Source organism: Chlamydotis macqueenii, chromosome 22, assembly GCF_036417535.1.
Source record: "Chlamydotis macqueenii isolate bChlMac1 chromosome 22, bChlMac1.mat, whole genome shotgun sequence".
In the NCBI taxonomy this organism is placed as follows: domain Eukaryota; kingdom Metazoa; phylum Chordata; class Aves; order Otidiformes; family Otididae; genus Chlamydotis; species Chlamydotis macqueenii.
In genome coordinates this window covers 5,482,488-5,497,533 of record NC_141577.1, presented here as the reverse complement: position 1 = coordinate 5,497,533, position 15,046 = coordinate 5,482,488, and the positions used below count along the sequence as shown (strand labels likewise).

The 15,046-nt window shown below is 42.1% G+C and overlaps 1 protein-coding gene across 1 annotated transcript; it reads left to right on the top strand.

Moving 5' to 3' along the window:
* The first annotated feature begins 263 nt into the window (after nt 1-263).
* Nucleotides 264-14,354, top strand: STX12 (syntaxin 12). Its single transcript, XM_086764896.1, has 9 exons — nt 264-439; nt 3,619-3,688; nt 5,559-5,658; nt 7,539-7,676; nt 8,562-8,605; nt 10,518-10,623; nt 11,093-11,165; nt 11,336-11,418; nt 12,910-14,354. Exons 1-9 carry the CDS (start codon nt 328-330, stop codon nt 13,000-13,002), a joined length of 819 nt encoding a protein of 272 aa, XP_086621022.1. The 5' UTR covers nt 264-327; the 3' UTR covers nt 13,003-14,354.
* The last annotated feature ends 692 nt before the right edge of the window (nt 14,355-15,046 follow it).

Genomic DNA, 15,046 nt, shown 5'->3' with positions numbered 1-15,046 from the left:
GCGGGGACAGGCGCAAGTTGCCCTCGCAGCTAGCAGCCGGCGGGTAGCACTGCTCGGGGGGGAAACCACGCACCCAGGGCTCCCCCTCAGCGCCCGCCCGGGCCGCGGTGCCAGCAGGCCCGGCCCGACCTCCCCCGCACACCGGGAGCGGGGCGGCTCCGTTACCGTGGCAGCCCCGCTCGAGTGCGCAGGCGCCAACGGCCGCGCCTCGCGCATATGCGGCCGCTCCGTCAGCAGCGCCGGGTGGCGGCGGCGCATGCGCAGAGGCCGGCGGGGCGCTGTCAGCTGGGCCCGGCGGAGCCGCTCCCGCTCCTTTCCGCCGCGGCCATGTCGTACGGGCCGCTGGACCCCTACCGCCCCGGGGCGCCGCCCCCGCCGCGGGACTTCGGCGGCATCATCCAGACATGCAGCGCCAACGTCCAGCGCATCGCGCAGTACAGTGAGTGTGCCCGGGCCCGGGGAGGGGAGAAGGGGCGGCCCGGCCGCCGTGCCGGTGGTGCGGGGGGAGCTCAGCTCGGGGTCCCGCGGCAGCCGCCGCCCCTCCCCGGGGCTGGAAGAGTCTCGGGCGGGGCGGACCGAGGGCTGGCCCGGCCGCGGGGGCCTCCCTTCCCCGTGGGGCATAGGGCAGCCGGTAGCCGAGCTCCCTCCTCCTCCTCCGTGTGCTCGTCTGCTGGCGCGGGTGAAATCCGCGCTCCCGTCGCTTCTGGTGCGGTATTGATGTCACTCATCCCCGGCGAACTGCAACCCTCTGTCTCCCCTGGGCGGAGCCCGGCTTCTCCTTTGCCCTTAGGTGCCTCCGGTGAGGTGCCTCAGGGGAAGCGGGGGGCAAGGCTGTCACCCCGCCTTGCGCTCGGCCTCTGGGAGAAGCTGCTGTTGCAGAGATTTCTGAAGGCTGATATTAACTTGCTCATTTTCTCTGAAACGTGCTGGTAGAGTTCTGCAGGGAAGTGTTCTGCTGCTGAACAGGTTGTCATAAAATAAATGGTATTGCAGTTTCTTAGTCATATGGTTGTCATTGGAAGAAGTTGTCAGTATCGTAAGCTAATCATTGAAATCCTAGTACTGATCGCTGAAATACTACTTGCTAAGCGAGTCACTTCCAAAAGAGTCTTTGAGTCTTTGACTCTGGAGTCCCTTTCTAAGGATACTGTCTTTGCTAAACAAAGGCATTAATTGTCAATTGTTGACCATGTTAGTTCCTCTGAAAGTTGGTGACTTCTCCAATTCAATTATACAGAGTTGTTAATGTTGCTGAAACTGCTTTGCTTTTGCTCAGTTGTGTCCATTTCCTCTTGGTATAGACCTGGCTGCTAGCTGAATTGCTTCTAAGTTCACTAATTTTTTTTTTTTTTTTTGGTCTTTACACTTCCCCTCCCTTCCATGGCACTTCTCTCTGTGAGCCTCCCCTTCTAATTAGTTCAGCTTCTCTTACTCATAGGACAAGCTTCCACTGTCTCATGACCAGCAGCCATCCTATCTCAAATGAAACGAATAGCCTTACAGTTTCTATCAAGGTGGGTGGGAACCCAGAGAACATCTGACTTAAGGTTACAGTAATTAACTTTCATCATTTTATAAAAAGCTTCCATTCAAGCCTAGGAGGAGAAGAGATACTGAAGCCTTAAGCCTCCTTTCACCCCCTATGAAAACAGCAAGCAAACAGTGGACACAGCTGAGTAGTAGTCACTCCTTCTGGAAAACTCTGTAGAGTTAGCATTTCACACAAAATGTACAGAAAAGTGGTGACCTGAGCTGACAAAACTGTTGTTTGCAAGCCTGTTACGTTACCTAAGCATCCAGAGCAGAGATTGAAATGTTTTAAATAATCTTAACTGTGAAATAGTCAGTACGTGGAAGGCTTTGGAGCCTAAAATTGAAAGAGTTTGGAGACTGAGGTGTCTCTCTGTGTTGATATGTATACCTGCTATCCAAAGGATAAAGGTAAAGAGCTCCAGTCCCTTCCTATGTCCTCTCAGATGCTTTGCTCTCATTTTGTGTAGACTCTCTATGTTGCTATTGGCTGAAAGCACAGCAAACTGCTGAACCTGGCTTGGACCAGGACAAAAAGCACATCGCCTGGTGTGGAAATGGGGCTTGTGCAAGAGTCTCCCCCAACAGAGGAGGAAAAAAATACATCCCAGAATAGCTAGACATGATAGTGCAAATGCCATTTGCAAAGTCCTTGATATCCTCACACAGAGGATAGTCTGTGTGCCATTTGTCAGGTTAATTTGACTATGAACTTTTCTGACAGAGCTGTGAAATGTGTGCAGTCACACTTGCTGGAAGCCATGTTCAGCTTGGTGTACAAGGAGCTGCTAAACAGAAGTCTAGAATTCTCAGCGAGAACACTCTCGTGGGATGCAAAACCTAGAGTACTTGCCTAATTACTGATTAAATCGTATTGCAGCCTTAGCTGAGCTGCCATTATTTTAAGCCATTGGACATCACTTTAAAAGAAGCGGCCTTTGTAGGAATCTGATGTTCCTTCAGCAGCATGTTTAATCAACTGAAGTGGCTTGCTCCAGGCTGAAAGCAGAAATCACACCAGTAGGATGGCACTGAATTGGAAGTCGCTCTTGTTAAACTCATCAGGTATTTCAACTCGCTTCAGCTGCCTGTAGAACTAAAGTTGATCTTCCTTGGTCTTGCCTCTTTGGATGCTCTGTGAGGTAGCATACGATTTCATGATCGATATGAACCAATCAAACATTGCACTGCTGTCCTAAGTGATGCGCCCAGCGTCTTTAGTAATTCTAAAAATTGTGCAGCTGCAGAATAAGGTGGATCATTTTGTTGATCTGTCAAAAAAAGAGGGAGTGGGGAGAGAAGATGGTACTTGCTGTTCAGGTAGGTTAACGATGTGACGTGATTCATTGTGTGGCTGCATGATCACTACTGCCTACACAAGGAAAATAGCGGAAAAACATAGGAGATCAGGGAGAAAGAGGGCTAGAATATATCTTCTCTCTACAATATTATTTCAGATTGATGCAAGCTAACCGTGCAGTGAACCATTGCTATCTGCTGTTCTAGAAAGATTATTTCTGACAGTACTGTGAAAGGTTTGGGGCATCATGAGTAGAAAAATTCAGGTTTGTTTGGGTTTTTTTTTTTTCTCCTAAACTGATAGCAACCCTTGACTTTTTCTTAGTAGTTTTTGTTTTGTTTTGGTTTTTTATGGCGCACTAATAATTTCTTCAGTAACTTCAGTATGTAAAAGTGGCAACACAGCATAGTAAAATTGTTCTGCAGCAGTGGTAGCCTAAACTACAGAAATAGCAAGGTTGGTAGAAGAAAAAACAGCAATGTTAGTTGGTCTAAAAAGGCTGAGGAAGAGGAGTGCACAAGCTTTTAGTTCCACAGACTTGTCTTCAGGGTACGTATGCCTCACTGTCACTTTCTTATCTGAAAGTTAGGCTGGATCATCTCTAAATGGGGATGTTTAAAATACACTTTGCATTTAAAGCAAAGAACGCAAGTGTTGTCTTACCAGCTTGAGTTAAGTTAAACATTGAGAGAAATCCTTTGGTGAAAGCTAGTAGAATACATTCAAGAAGGAGCAAAATACACTAGAACTTGTCTTACTAATTCATATTATGATCTCTTTATCTTCAGCTGCTCAAATAAAGAATTTGATGAGCCAGCTGGGAACCAAGCAGGATTCCAGCAAGCTTCAGGAGAACTTGTGAGTATTAAATGAGCGACCATTTGTATAGGTTCTCGTTCAATTCTGCCTGTATTCTGAAAAGAACTGAGTTACTTGCTCTGGGGAGATGCTCTATTAGAAAAATTTAATACAGTCCTACAAACTAAAAATGACTAGCTATGTTCAGTAGTTTACTGGACAAATTAAGGTGCTTCTGCAGGACTCTAGAGAAGCCATTAAAAACTGCTGGATAGGAATGGTTAGAAACGGTATAGCTTATTTAAAAAGGGTGGTAGTGCATCAGCCAAGCGTTAGCTGTACTCTGAGGACTAGCCATAGTATCTTCACTTGTGCTTTAGAAGAAATGAATGCCATACTATGTACTTGGGCCTCACAGAAGACAAATGAGGAAAAACAACTGGAAACACCCATAACTGATTAAAAAGTAGTTTGTAGTACAGATGGATTTGGGCACTAGAAAGATTAGCAATCCTAAACAGCAGGCAAAATGTCACGTGTAGCTTGAGAGGAATAATATGCCAGTGGGGACAATATAGAAGACATTTAAACAGGCATAGTCCAGACTGACTCATAGAGACTGAGCAGGGAGTCTGTATGTCTGTGCATCTTTTACAAACTTGTAAGGCATAAATAGCAAGTTGTGAGAAGAATAATTTCTGGAGTCATAAAGGGAAACTTGAAAGTAAGTTCTTCCACTATCTCTTCATGTGACTGTACCTTGAATCTCTGAATATGCTGATTTTTGGGTAATTTCATAACTTGTGGTGATAGCTACTTACGCTACCTTTGAAGGATGAGAACAGAGTCCAGTTGGGAGAGGAAGGAATTTCTTTGCCTGAGCTGCTCAGTTGATTCAATCTGTATTTAATCAGCAGATTAAAGAACCCATCGCTGGTGACCAAACAAATATTTTGGTGACCATTTAATTTTGCTGGGGAAATGGCACTCCTCTTTGAGGAGAGCATGGTTGCACTTCGCAAGTTGTCAGCTGCCATACAAATTTGATACAAAAATGCACGGCTGGTTTATTCAGCTCACATACTGCAGGTCAACTTACACAATAATGCAGCCTTAATACTTTGATTTGTGTATGTATTTGACTGACTAGATGACTTTCACTTAAATATCTTATATTAGTTTTTGTTTTAGTACTTTGTGTCTTCCTGGTTTACAGTATTGGTTTTTGTGTATATGGCTGCAAAATAAAACTGGCAGTTGTGTTGTCTGTGAAGCACTAGCATTCTTTCTAATAAACTGCATCTGTGATGTACAAGGTGATGTCTTTACATTAAGTTCATTGTAATTAATGTCTTTCTGTATTGTGGCACTAATGAAGGTGCTGCTGTACTAGATTCTTTGCAACAATAGCTTTGAATTGCAACGTTGTTGGAAAACATAAAGGCTCAAGGGAAAGCCTTGCATTTCCCAAAGTAGAAGCTGGCTCATTGTTCTCCCTGACCATTAATTTTCACAAAAATGTAACACTTCAGTATCTCTGAGTCGCTGTACTTTTATCAAATATACATTTTCAATGGAGTTGGCAGTTGTCAAGTGAACACCCTAAAAGAGTGATTATGTTCACTGAATAAAGTTGCCTCTCCCTTGAATTTCTCTCTCGTATGCCATTGGAGAAAAATATATTTTTAAAACTACTGAATTATACTAGTTAGCAGGGAGCACAGAATTTCTTTGAATCTTTTTTTTTAAGATGTAGTCCAGAGTCAAGTTGATGGTAAAAGCTGAAAGTACATCTGTGTGTCCATTAGGGTGGTAAAATAAAAAACCCACATCATGAAGATGTATGATCTCAGAACCCCTACTTGATTATTATTTTGGAAACTGAAATGCTTGGAGACTGTTTTTTAGGTAGAAGCTTCTTTTATTTCAGACAACAGCTACAGCATTCTGCAAACCGCCTTGCCAAAGAGACCAATGAATATCTAAAGGAGTTGGGGTCTCTACCACTTCCTCTATCTGCTTCTGAACAGGTAGGCACACAGAACTTATCTGGAAGTATTTTTAAATGCCAAATTTTATGAAACTAGCTTAGACCACAACCTCACAAAGCTTGAATTGGCACAGCTGGAGAAACAGCAGCCTTTTGCAATGAAGAATGTTGTTGAAGTAGTGAAACCATTGAACTGGCTACTGTAACACGGAGAAAACAATGTTTCCCAGTGGCAAATAGGTATAAGATTTACTTGCATGAGAGTAAGAAGCCCTAAATATTTGGGAAGAGCTGAGTATGCAATTCTGGGGGGGCTTTTTGAGTAAATTTATGAAAAATAATCTTGTTTACCAGCTGCGTGGTGATGTGAGGCGATGTTTTAGGATACAAACTGATAGCAAACTGCATGTCAGTATGAAATGTGATCATGCTAAAAAGCTTTCCCTTGCATGTGGTTTGTTACTGGTAGGGGGAGGGGAAGCTGACTTACCTTGCTTATTTTTGAATAAAGCAAAATATAATGAGGCAAAAATTCTGACTTTATCTCTTGAAAAACAGTCCTTCGAGTTCCCCCTCCCTATGGGAAAAGGAAGGGACGTTCCTCTGCTGTTGGCATTTTCTTGCTTTACTTTAAATCACTGCCACAATATTGATGTATCTGGTTTTGAGACTGTTGTGGGATGATCTGTGGATATAGGTCAGCAGATGTTGTTTCAGTCTGATTCTATATTTAAAGGTTTACATGCCAGTTGTAGCATGGCCACGTTTTGCCCGTTTGTTCAGCAAGTATTTTTCAGTTAATCTCCCTCTGGTGAACAAAACACTGTCATGTGCATCTTGCTGAATGCAGCAGTGACTTTTGAAGCCTAGGGAAGCCTGTTGGAGCAGTCCTGTGAAAATCTGCAGGAGCTGGCATCCACATGCTGAGGATCTCCTCTGGCAGAAGGGTTGTTGCTTCCAGACAGCTCAGGTGGAAGCTGCAGTGTATTATGAAGCTGCTGTAGTGGCTTATTGTAGAGAAAAAAAAGTAATCGAAAACATTTATTTCCTTTAAATGGCTGTTGAATTGATACAAACTCATTGAAGGGTTACAATGCTGGAAAGCTTGCCATTTGAGACAGCTGTTGGGAATCTCTCTAATGGAAAACATAAGAACTGACTAGAGTACTGAGTGTCCTTGGGACAAGCTTTTTCACAACTTCTTGTTTCCCATAACTGGGATGTCACAACACTCGAAGGAGGCGTTCTGTGGAGGCTAAGTAGATACTGCAAAATGAGGATGAAAGGGAATATTACAGCTAATGTGTTTGAAGAAAAGATAAACTGAAATGGTTATCAGAAGTAAGGATATTCTCTGGTCAAATAACAGCAGGCTTGTAATGTGGCATGGCTAGGAGAGACAGCTTATGAAACTGGGGTAATGGGTGTTTTCATTAGTTCTGGAAGTCTGAGGCTTCCTACATTTGTAAAAAAGTTAAGACAGTTGTCTTATCAGGACAAGAGAAAGTTAAGTACTATCAGCTTGGCTAAGTAGAGGAGTGGAGGCTAAAGGCATTGTTAAGTATGCAAAAGGTATGTAATTAAGTGTGGTAGATCACTGGAATGTGATCTGAATGGAAGTAATGGTGTAGAAGACCTCTTTCCTTCCTCAATCCTTAAAATTAGATTGAAATCAGAGAACCTTACTGCAGAACAGTTTGGTGCAATAGGCAAAGTGTAGAGCATTTGGTATAATGAATTGAAATATGGAGGACTTCTTGTTTTCTCCAGTGAGAGCCCCAGAATGCTGGAACCAAAGGATCATTTGAATGCCAGCATTCATTGTTTTCATTATTACTGTGATGGTTTTCTTGAGAGTCTGACAGTTCCATTATCATGAATGGGAATATCTGAACACTTGGTTTTGTTTCAATTCTTCAGCGCCAACAGAGGCTTCAGAAAGAACGTTTAATGAATGACTTCTCCGCGGCCTTAAATAACTTCCAGGCAATACAGAGGCGAGTCTCAGAGAAAGAAAAAGAGACCGTAGCAAGGGCGAGGGCTAGCTCCCGTATCTCTGTAAGTATTTATAGGAATTTTGTATTGATATAGTGAACTACAAGTCTTTTGAGAGGTCTTATACTTGCCTACCAAATTTGCAGCTGTCTACTGGCACATTACTGAGTGCAGATGAGGCCTCAGTGCATTAGTTTTGGCATTCCAGATGTTGTGAGTAGGCACTCATTTAATGTGCTCCTTGTCAGTGTTAGTAGAGGAGGGAAGGAATCCTGATAGTTGCAAATGTTGTGGAGGATGAGATGGGCTGTCAAAGCGTAGTTAATAGCAAAATATTGCAAGCTGCTCTTTGCTTGACGTCAGCCCTAGACTATAAAATTTAAGAGGTGAGCAGGAAGCTTACCACACCTTAAGCTACATCTTAAATCTCACACTGTGTTTCTTTATTTTCTTATAGCTTCTGTCCTGCTAATGTCTCCGGTGTATGTTCAAACCTTCTCCCTATTATGTTTTGATAAACCCCTGTGGCTACTAAGAGTTAATAATAAAAAGGCCAGTGAAAGCATTTTCCTCCCCTTGCCTCGGGGCTTTCTGTGTTCTTAATTTCCTCAAGGAACACATTTATCCATTGGGTTATGCTCTACGTTTCTTGCTATGTGTTAAGAAAGGAAGTGACAAACAATGACAGCCAATCTGAGTAAACAGGCTAGCTGCTTTTGATTGCTCAGTTGCCTCTGATTTGCAGAGACAATCCGAATCTAAAAATTAAATATGAAGATTAATCTAAATCTAACCTTAAATACCCGAAGTGAAATCTGAAAGTTGAAGGGATAGTGGCATTCTCAAAGAACTCTCTGGGCAGTATATGCCTTTGTCTTAGAGACTCCTGTTGATTTTGCAAGTGGTCCTGGTAGTCCGCCAGACTAATAACCCATTTATCTCTTTCAGGCTGATGAGCGGTTCAGAGAAGAGCAACTTGTTTCATTTGATAGGTAACAACTTCTTGTACTCTTGATGTTATACTCGTAACTATGTATAACTAAAGCTTTTGTGGTAAGATATGTTGTTGCAACTTGGGCCGGGCTCTGCTAGCTGAATGCAAAGCAAACATCTTTGAAACACAATTATTACAGTACTTGTAATATACAATGTGAAAAAATAACTGCGTACGACAGTGTTTTATCCTCCTTCAATGTAGACTGTGATTACTACCCTGTGGAGAATAGCAGAGTCCCTAGTAGGCGGCACTTGGAGGTCTTGATTTTCTGAACTGTAAGCATAAGATTACCAGACAGGGCTCCCTCCCTGTGACTCTTTCCACAAAGAGCTGTATGTCTATTTCATGGGTTTGGGTGTTCTCTAGCAGCCCAGTCAGAGCTGTTACAGAGCAGGGAATAAGGCTGCCTTACGTTCAGAAGTCCTGCACGTTATGCACTCGCAAACTAATCCTAGAACGTGCACAACAGACAGCATTACTGCTGCCTGTCAGATAGTTGTAGCTGTTCTGCAGTTAACAGTGTGCCTGTATAGCAGATAGGTTTGTTGTGGTAAAGAGAACTCCAGGCACACCAGAAGGATCTGCAATTGCTGTGTCTACTCTATGTACGTTTGAGAAAACAGGGTTGAAATCTGTTGGCCCTACCTGTGTAAGTCCTTTAACTTTCTAAATCAAGAGACCTACCTGACGTCTCATCTATACGTCCTTCCTTTACAAACTGTGCTTCATCTGATCAGCTGCTTGGTGTGCCTCCCTTCGTTAGCCTTGTGCTTTCACATACTGAGTTGGGAGTGGAAACGCCAGGTTGTTCAGTTATACAGACGCTGTGATGAGTTTGAAGATCTTGCACACTAAAGCAAGGGGAACCAGACAGGTACCTGTTCATGTAGAGGCTCTTAGCTCAGTGAGAGATAGTGGCACAGCAGCTCCTCCGGATTTTGAGTTGTTCTTGTGTGGTACGTGTCAGAAACTTCTCCCTTAAATATTTGAAAACTCTACTGTCATTTCGGAGCCGAATTCCTGGACTGGTCAGCTGTCTCTGACCTAGTCATGTAGTTTGTCTTAATTTCTTTTGTCACTTTGAGATTTTAAAACTTGTTATTTAATGTTGTATACCTAACACTGGAAAGTTACAGTGCTTTCCAGCACACTTCTCTTTGTTGAGAAGAGGGAGATGTCACCCTAGAAGAACTTTTACCCTGAACATACAAATGGCCTTGTATTGTAGGTACTGCCTTTGCTAGAATTGGTGTAACTCATGCAGCAGTTACGAAGTACCAGCTCATCAGGAGAGAGGTAGACTAGGACGCAGAGTTATCTGGTTTTTAACATCTCTTTTAATGTGTCATTTAATTTGAAATTTTTACTAGGCTAATAAAATAAAATACTAAAACACTTTATTCTTATCTGCAAATGCCAGATAGCAAGTGAGAATGTTTCAATCCAGATGCTTGTCAGGTGTTCTTTTGTTTTGACAACATTGTGTTTTCAGGCACAAATACAAAACTATAAAAATTTTCACCCTAATTTCTCCCTTTTTGGGGCATGGTAAAAGGGAAGAAAGGTACAGGTATTTAAAAAAAAAAAAAAAAAAAAAGCAGAACTGAAGTCAGGTTTCTTCTCTAATGCTATAGATAACTGTTGCATCCTAGAACAGAGTATTCTATGCATGTAACTGCTTTCCAGGTTCTTCACTTTTCCTGATCTGTCCCTTGTTTCAATTGTTCCAATTTGTAACTGTTGTCACAAATCAGTCCTGTCTCCATATACAATTGCAAGGCCAGGAACCTGGGGGTTGTTCTCTAGGAAACTTTTCTACTTTAATTCACTGACACTTTGCTATAAATGGAGTGTGGAAGTACCTATACTCAGAGAAGGAGTCGTACTTTCTTTCCATCTCTTTCCAGTGGTGAAGATTGGAATCAAATGCAGTCTCAGGAGGAAGATGTGGCAATAACTGAACAGGACCTTGAACTCATTAAAGAAAGAGAAACAGCAATCAGACAATTAGAGGTGACCAGTAGATCCTGCACAGTTAACAGTACTGGGAGATAAACCAAAGAAGTCGTGCAGTGCTAACTAATGGGATGGGCTGAGGAGATCTGAAGGTGGAGGAACAGAGTTCCTTGTAGAGAGGATTGATGCCGAGATCAATCTCCCTGCTCCTGTTGAAGGAGACTAGGTATATTTTCCTTCGGTGTTGACTGGTGGTCCTTCAGAGATGGTAGGAACATGTTACAGTGTTCATCTCAGTTCCATACTGTGCTAATTGCTAGTGTGATGAAACAAATATTCATAGCAGGAGTGTTGTAGGCTCCTATGTTAATCCCAGGTTCACAGATAACAGCATCAAGTCACCTCAGTCAGTGAATGATGGTATCTACTCTGACAGTTTGAACCATGGTCAGAAGAGGTGCTAAGAATGAGGATAAGAAAAGTTGTAACCAATGTTTGTTATAACCTGTTAAACTGTTGTCTTCAGGCAGACATTTTGGATGTCAATCAGATATTTAAGGACCTAGCCATGATGATTCATGACCAAGGAGATATGATTGGTAAGTGTGTTTGGATAATAGGAAGTTTCTTTTTAGTTCAATTACGTGTTTTGCCTACCTGGATTAAATTTTTCAATATCTTGTATAAGAAGTATTGTATTTCTGATTATTTGTTTTTAAACACTGAAGCTCTGAAATATTGTACAGTGAGTTCTTTTCTTTTTCCATAGATAGCATAGAGGCAAATGTGGAAAGTGCAGAAGTCCATGTGGAAAGAGCCAGTGAGCAGTTACAGAGAGCTGCCTATTATCAGGTAAATTCTGTACATTTGCATTATTGTCAATACACAGTTGAGCAATAATGGAGCAGGCATAACAAGACCCATACTGAGGACTGCCACACACCAAACAGGCTATTAAAAACAGCTTGTGCAAGTTGGCACTCGCTTGGTTGTGCTGCAAGGAATAGATAAAGCACTTAAGTAAAAAACACAGGGCTACTGAAATTAGCCTTCTACTTCAGAGGACGTATTGTCGGCCTATTCCTTCATGTAGGTATGCTCAGCAAGTTTAAGTGTCTAGCTGTCCGCTGTTCTCGGAAGCTAGCAGTTAAACAAGAACAAATGCTCATTTTGTATCCATCTCATACACATATTGGCCAAGACACTGATGTGCAAAAATCTTTGCCCAGACTTGGGGAAACTTCTGGTGACCAGGATTTGCAGCACCCTTCTTCTGAACTGCTGAGTTTCTCTGTCTGTCCTCCCTGTCCCATCAAATCTCTTGCAGTGGTTCTCACTGCTGCTTAAATATCACTTGTGTACGATATTCAATGTTTTCTGTAGGTTCCTTTCATCATTTTTGTAGGTCCAGGTTCTGTGAAGGAATAAGGGTTCTGCTTCAGTCAGTCCCATACCAAGTTTCATTGGGACTTTAGGCTTCCACACAAGATAAAAAATTGGATCTTTCAAGCTGTTAAGTGGGGAGGCACTAGAAGGCAATGAAACTCCAGTGCTGGCTAGCACAAGGGAGGGAAAGTAACTTTTATCATCTGGCAGCATTTGATAGTATTTTCTCTCCCCATGGCTTCCTTTAGAAAATTTGGAGGTATGTTATAAATCCGAGCTATTGGACATGGACTGGATGTGTGTTTTCTGGAGGAAGAAGGAAGTGGTTATATATAGCTATCCTCAAATCCTTAGATACCAAGTTAAAAATATCTGGTGTATATGGACTTGCTGTAGTTTCCTATGGTGAATAAAGTGATCCAAACTGTAAAATCAAAGTAGAGTAACTGTATATTAAACCCCTTAAACTGTAGAAATGCAATACTATTTCCACACCAACCCCAGGTGGCCAAGGGCGTATTGTACTGGGGAACTGCTTAGCCGTTCTGTTAGACTTACCTGGAAAATCTAAATAGCTAGAGATGCTTGGTTTTCCATTGAAGCCATGGTTTGTCCACTAGGATGAAAAGCATGTGGTAAGCGTTGTCAAGTTCTCTTTTTGTAGCCAACTTGAAGTAAAGCTTGCATTTTCCTTAAGAGAAGCAAAACTTGTCACATTTTGACTTAACTGTGTCTCTTAGACAACTGTGCTCCTAAAACTAAAAACACTTATCTGTTGGATCATGCAATTTAAGGAACATCTAAAAATGTTCAGACTACGCTGGTTACTTCTCTTGAATAAGTATGGGTATCAAGTGCTCTCGTTTGTCAAAGTTGGTTACATTAACTGGTGGACTTGCTTTTTCCTCTTGTCATCTGTTTCTGGTGTCAGTGGCTTTTTTTTCCTTCTTTTATTAGAAGAAATCCCGTAAGAAGATCTGTATCCTGATTCTTGGTCTTGCTGTGGCTTCTATAATCATAGGATTCATTATCTGGCATTCAACAAAATGAAATCTTCACATGGAACCTAGTCTCATTGCTGAGATTTTTCTTTTCCCTCAGAGCAAACAGGCTGACTAGTCCCGGAAATGAATTGACCACTCTGAGAAAGCACAAGCTGGAACTACTTCTAGTAATAGATATTAGCAACTAATGTGCAGATAACTAGTATTTGGAATTAGTGAACCATGGAGACAGTATTGATCAGTTTATATACAAATTATATTGTTTTATGTAACTAAACTCTTGTGGTTTTGCTTTCTGTAATGTATTATTCCCTGTCCCAACTGTATGCTGAAGTGTGATCAATAATTGGAGATGTCTTGTTTTTGACAAGTGGCACAACTTTAACATTTTATATGTATAGGTAACTGTGTTGGACTGGAATAAGAATGACATTCAAAGAGGGCACAACACCAATTCACATTACCTTAATCCAGCAGTTTCTAAAGTCTCCAGATCTGGCCCATGGTTTTATTAGTCTCCGTGTGGCTGTGGTTCTAGATTCTCTTGAAGAGAAAGACGTTGTTACAGATTTGAAAGGCAAGGAGAAGTATGCATGGATGATAACTGGAACCACTGCATGCTGGTCAGTTTAGTCTTGAGACTTGTAACTGCGTTGTTCAGTTTTTTGAGCGTGGTTGGGGTTGGTTTTTTTCCAAAATACATCATTTGAGGACAGGATGTTCTTTGACTTATAACGTAACAATAGAACTTCCTTAGAGAAACTAGCTGGTGGCTTATTGGATAAACAAATTTCTTCCAAAGCTGACTTCCAAGCAGTAGAAATACAAAGTTTAGCTGCTCACTCCTAATTGGTTTTAGAAGCTTCCAGGGAAAAAAAAATCACACAAAGATGAGGAAGCGGGCACCTAAGTTTACAAGCTAGCAAGATAGATGAATATTAGCTGAAATCTTGCTTCTGAAGTACTCTTGAAGCTCACTTGTAGTGTAGTAGTAAATATTATGTCTGCTATTTTCCATTATTTATGAAACAAAGTGCAGAAACTGGCCGAGTGAAGTGCTAGGTTTTTTCAGACTGAGGATGGGTGTGCAAATGAAAAAGACTGCTGGTTACAACTGTCTTGCTAGTAGGGCTGGACGGAACATAGCAACCACTCCCCGCTTTAATGTAGCTCTGAACTGACGTGCACTGAGGGAACAGTAATCTGTCCAAAGCCCAACTGAGCGTGGTAAATGCAGCATACTGACCCCTTTTGTATTTAATCCTTATTCCATGTCTCCTGTATAATAAAGTAAATGTGAAAGCCGGGAAGGGAGTGCGTTCTCCCAATTGCACAGTGGTTTGCACTATTGCACCATCATTCCATCTAATAACCATCAATAAACACTTTTAAAAGCCATGTCAGAGCTTCTTTCTCTTGCAGTTTAGTCATTGGCGTGGGTATGTTTGCAGTTCCCTCTGTAAGCAGGGTAGAAGACTTTATATCAGCAAAAGCAGTGTTTCCTCCAGCTTTAGTTCTGTGGTCCCTAATTCTTAAGAATTAAACTAGCTGAAAATATGGCATTCCTTTCACATAAAAATACTCAAAACTCCTGTGCAGAGCCCTGTAGAACAGCTGATGACAGAAAAATGAATCTGATGCCCCAGAAGGGTGTTAGGGCAACAGTGACTATTTGCTTGTGGATAGAACTTGAAGTCTGTCTGGTAAAATCTGACTTAAAAGCAAGGGAACAGTGTGGTGTTCTGCTCCTTATTTAAAATATTCCTCCTAAATGGTAGAGCCTTCTGCTTTGTGCACTGCCTGCTGCAGGGGAAGATTCCTTTGGATGTCACACCTCCATATGAAAATGAAAGCCCTTGCTCCTCGCCACGCCGTAACATACCATCCTGCGTATGTTATTTGTAGGATCTGTCCTTACTCCAGCCTGTTCCTGGAAACTGGAATTACAAACACCAGTCCAGCTTGCTGGACTCAGGATTTCTGTAATTGCTGGAACTCTTTTCTCCTCTTTCTTTACATCATTGAACTTAGCAGTGGAACTGCTGCAGAAACTGTTTTTATCAGCAGTCTTGACTAGCATTCCTGAGCCC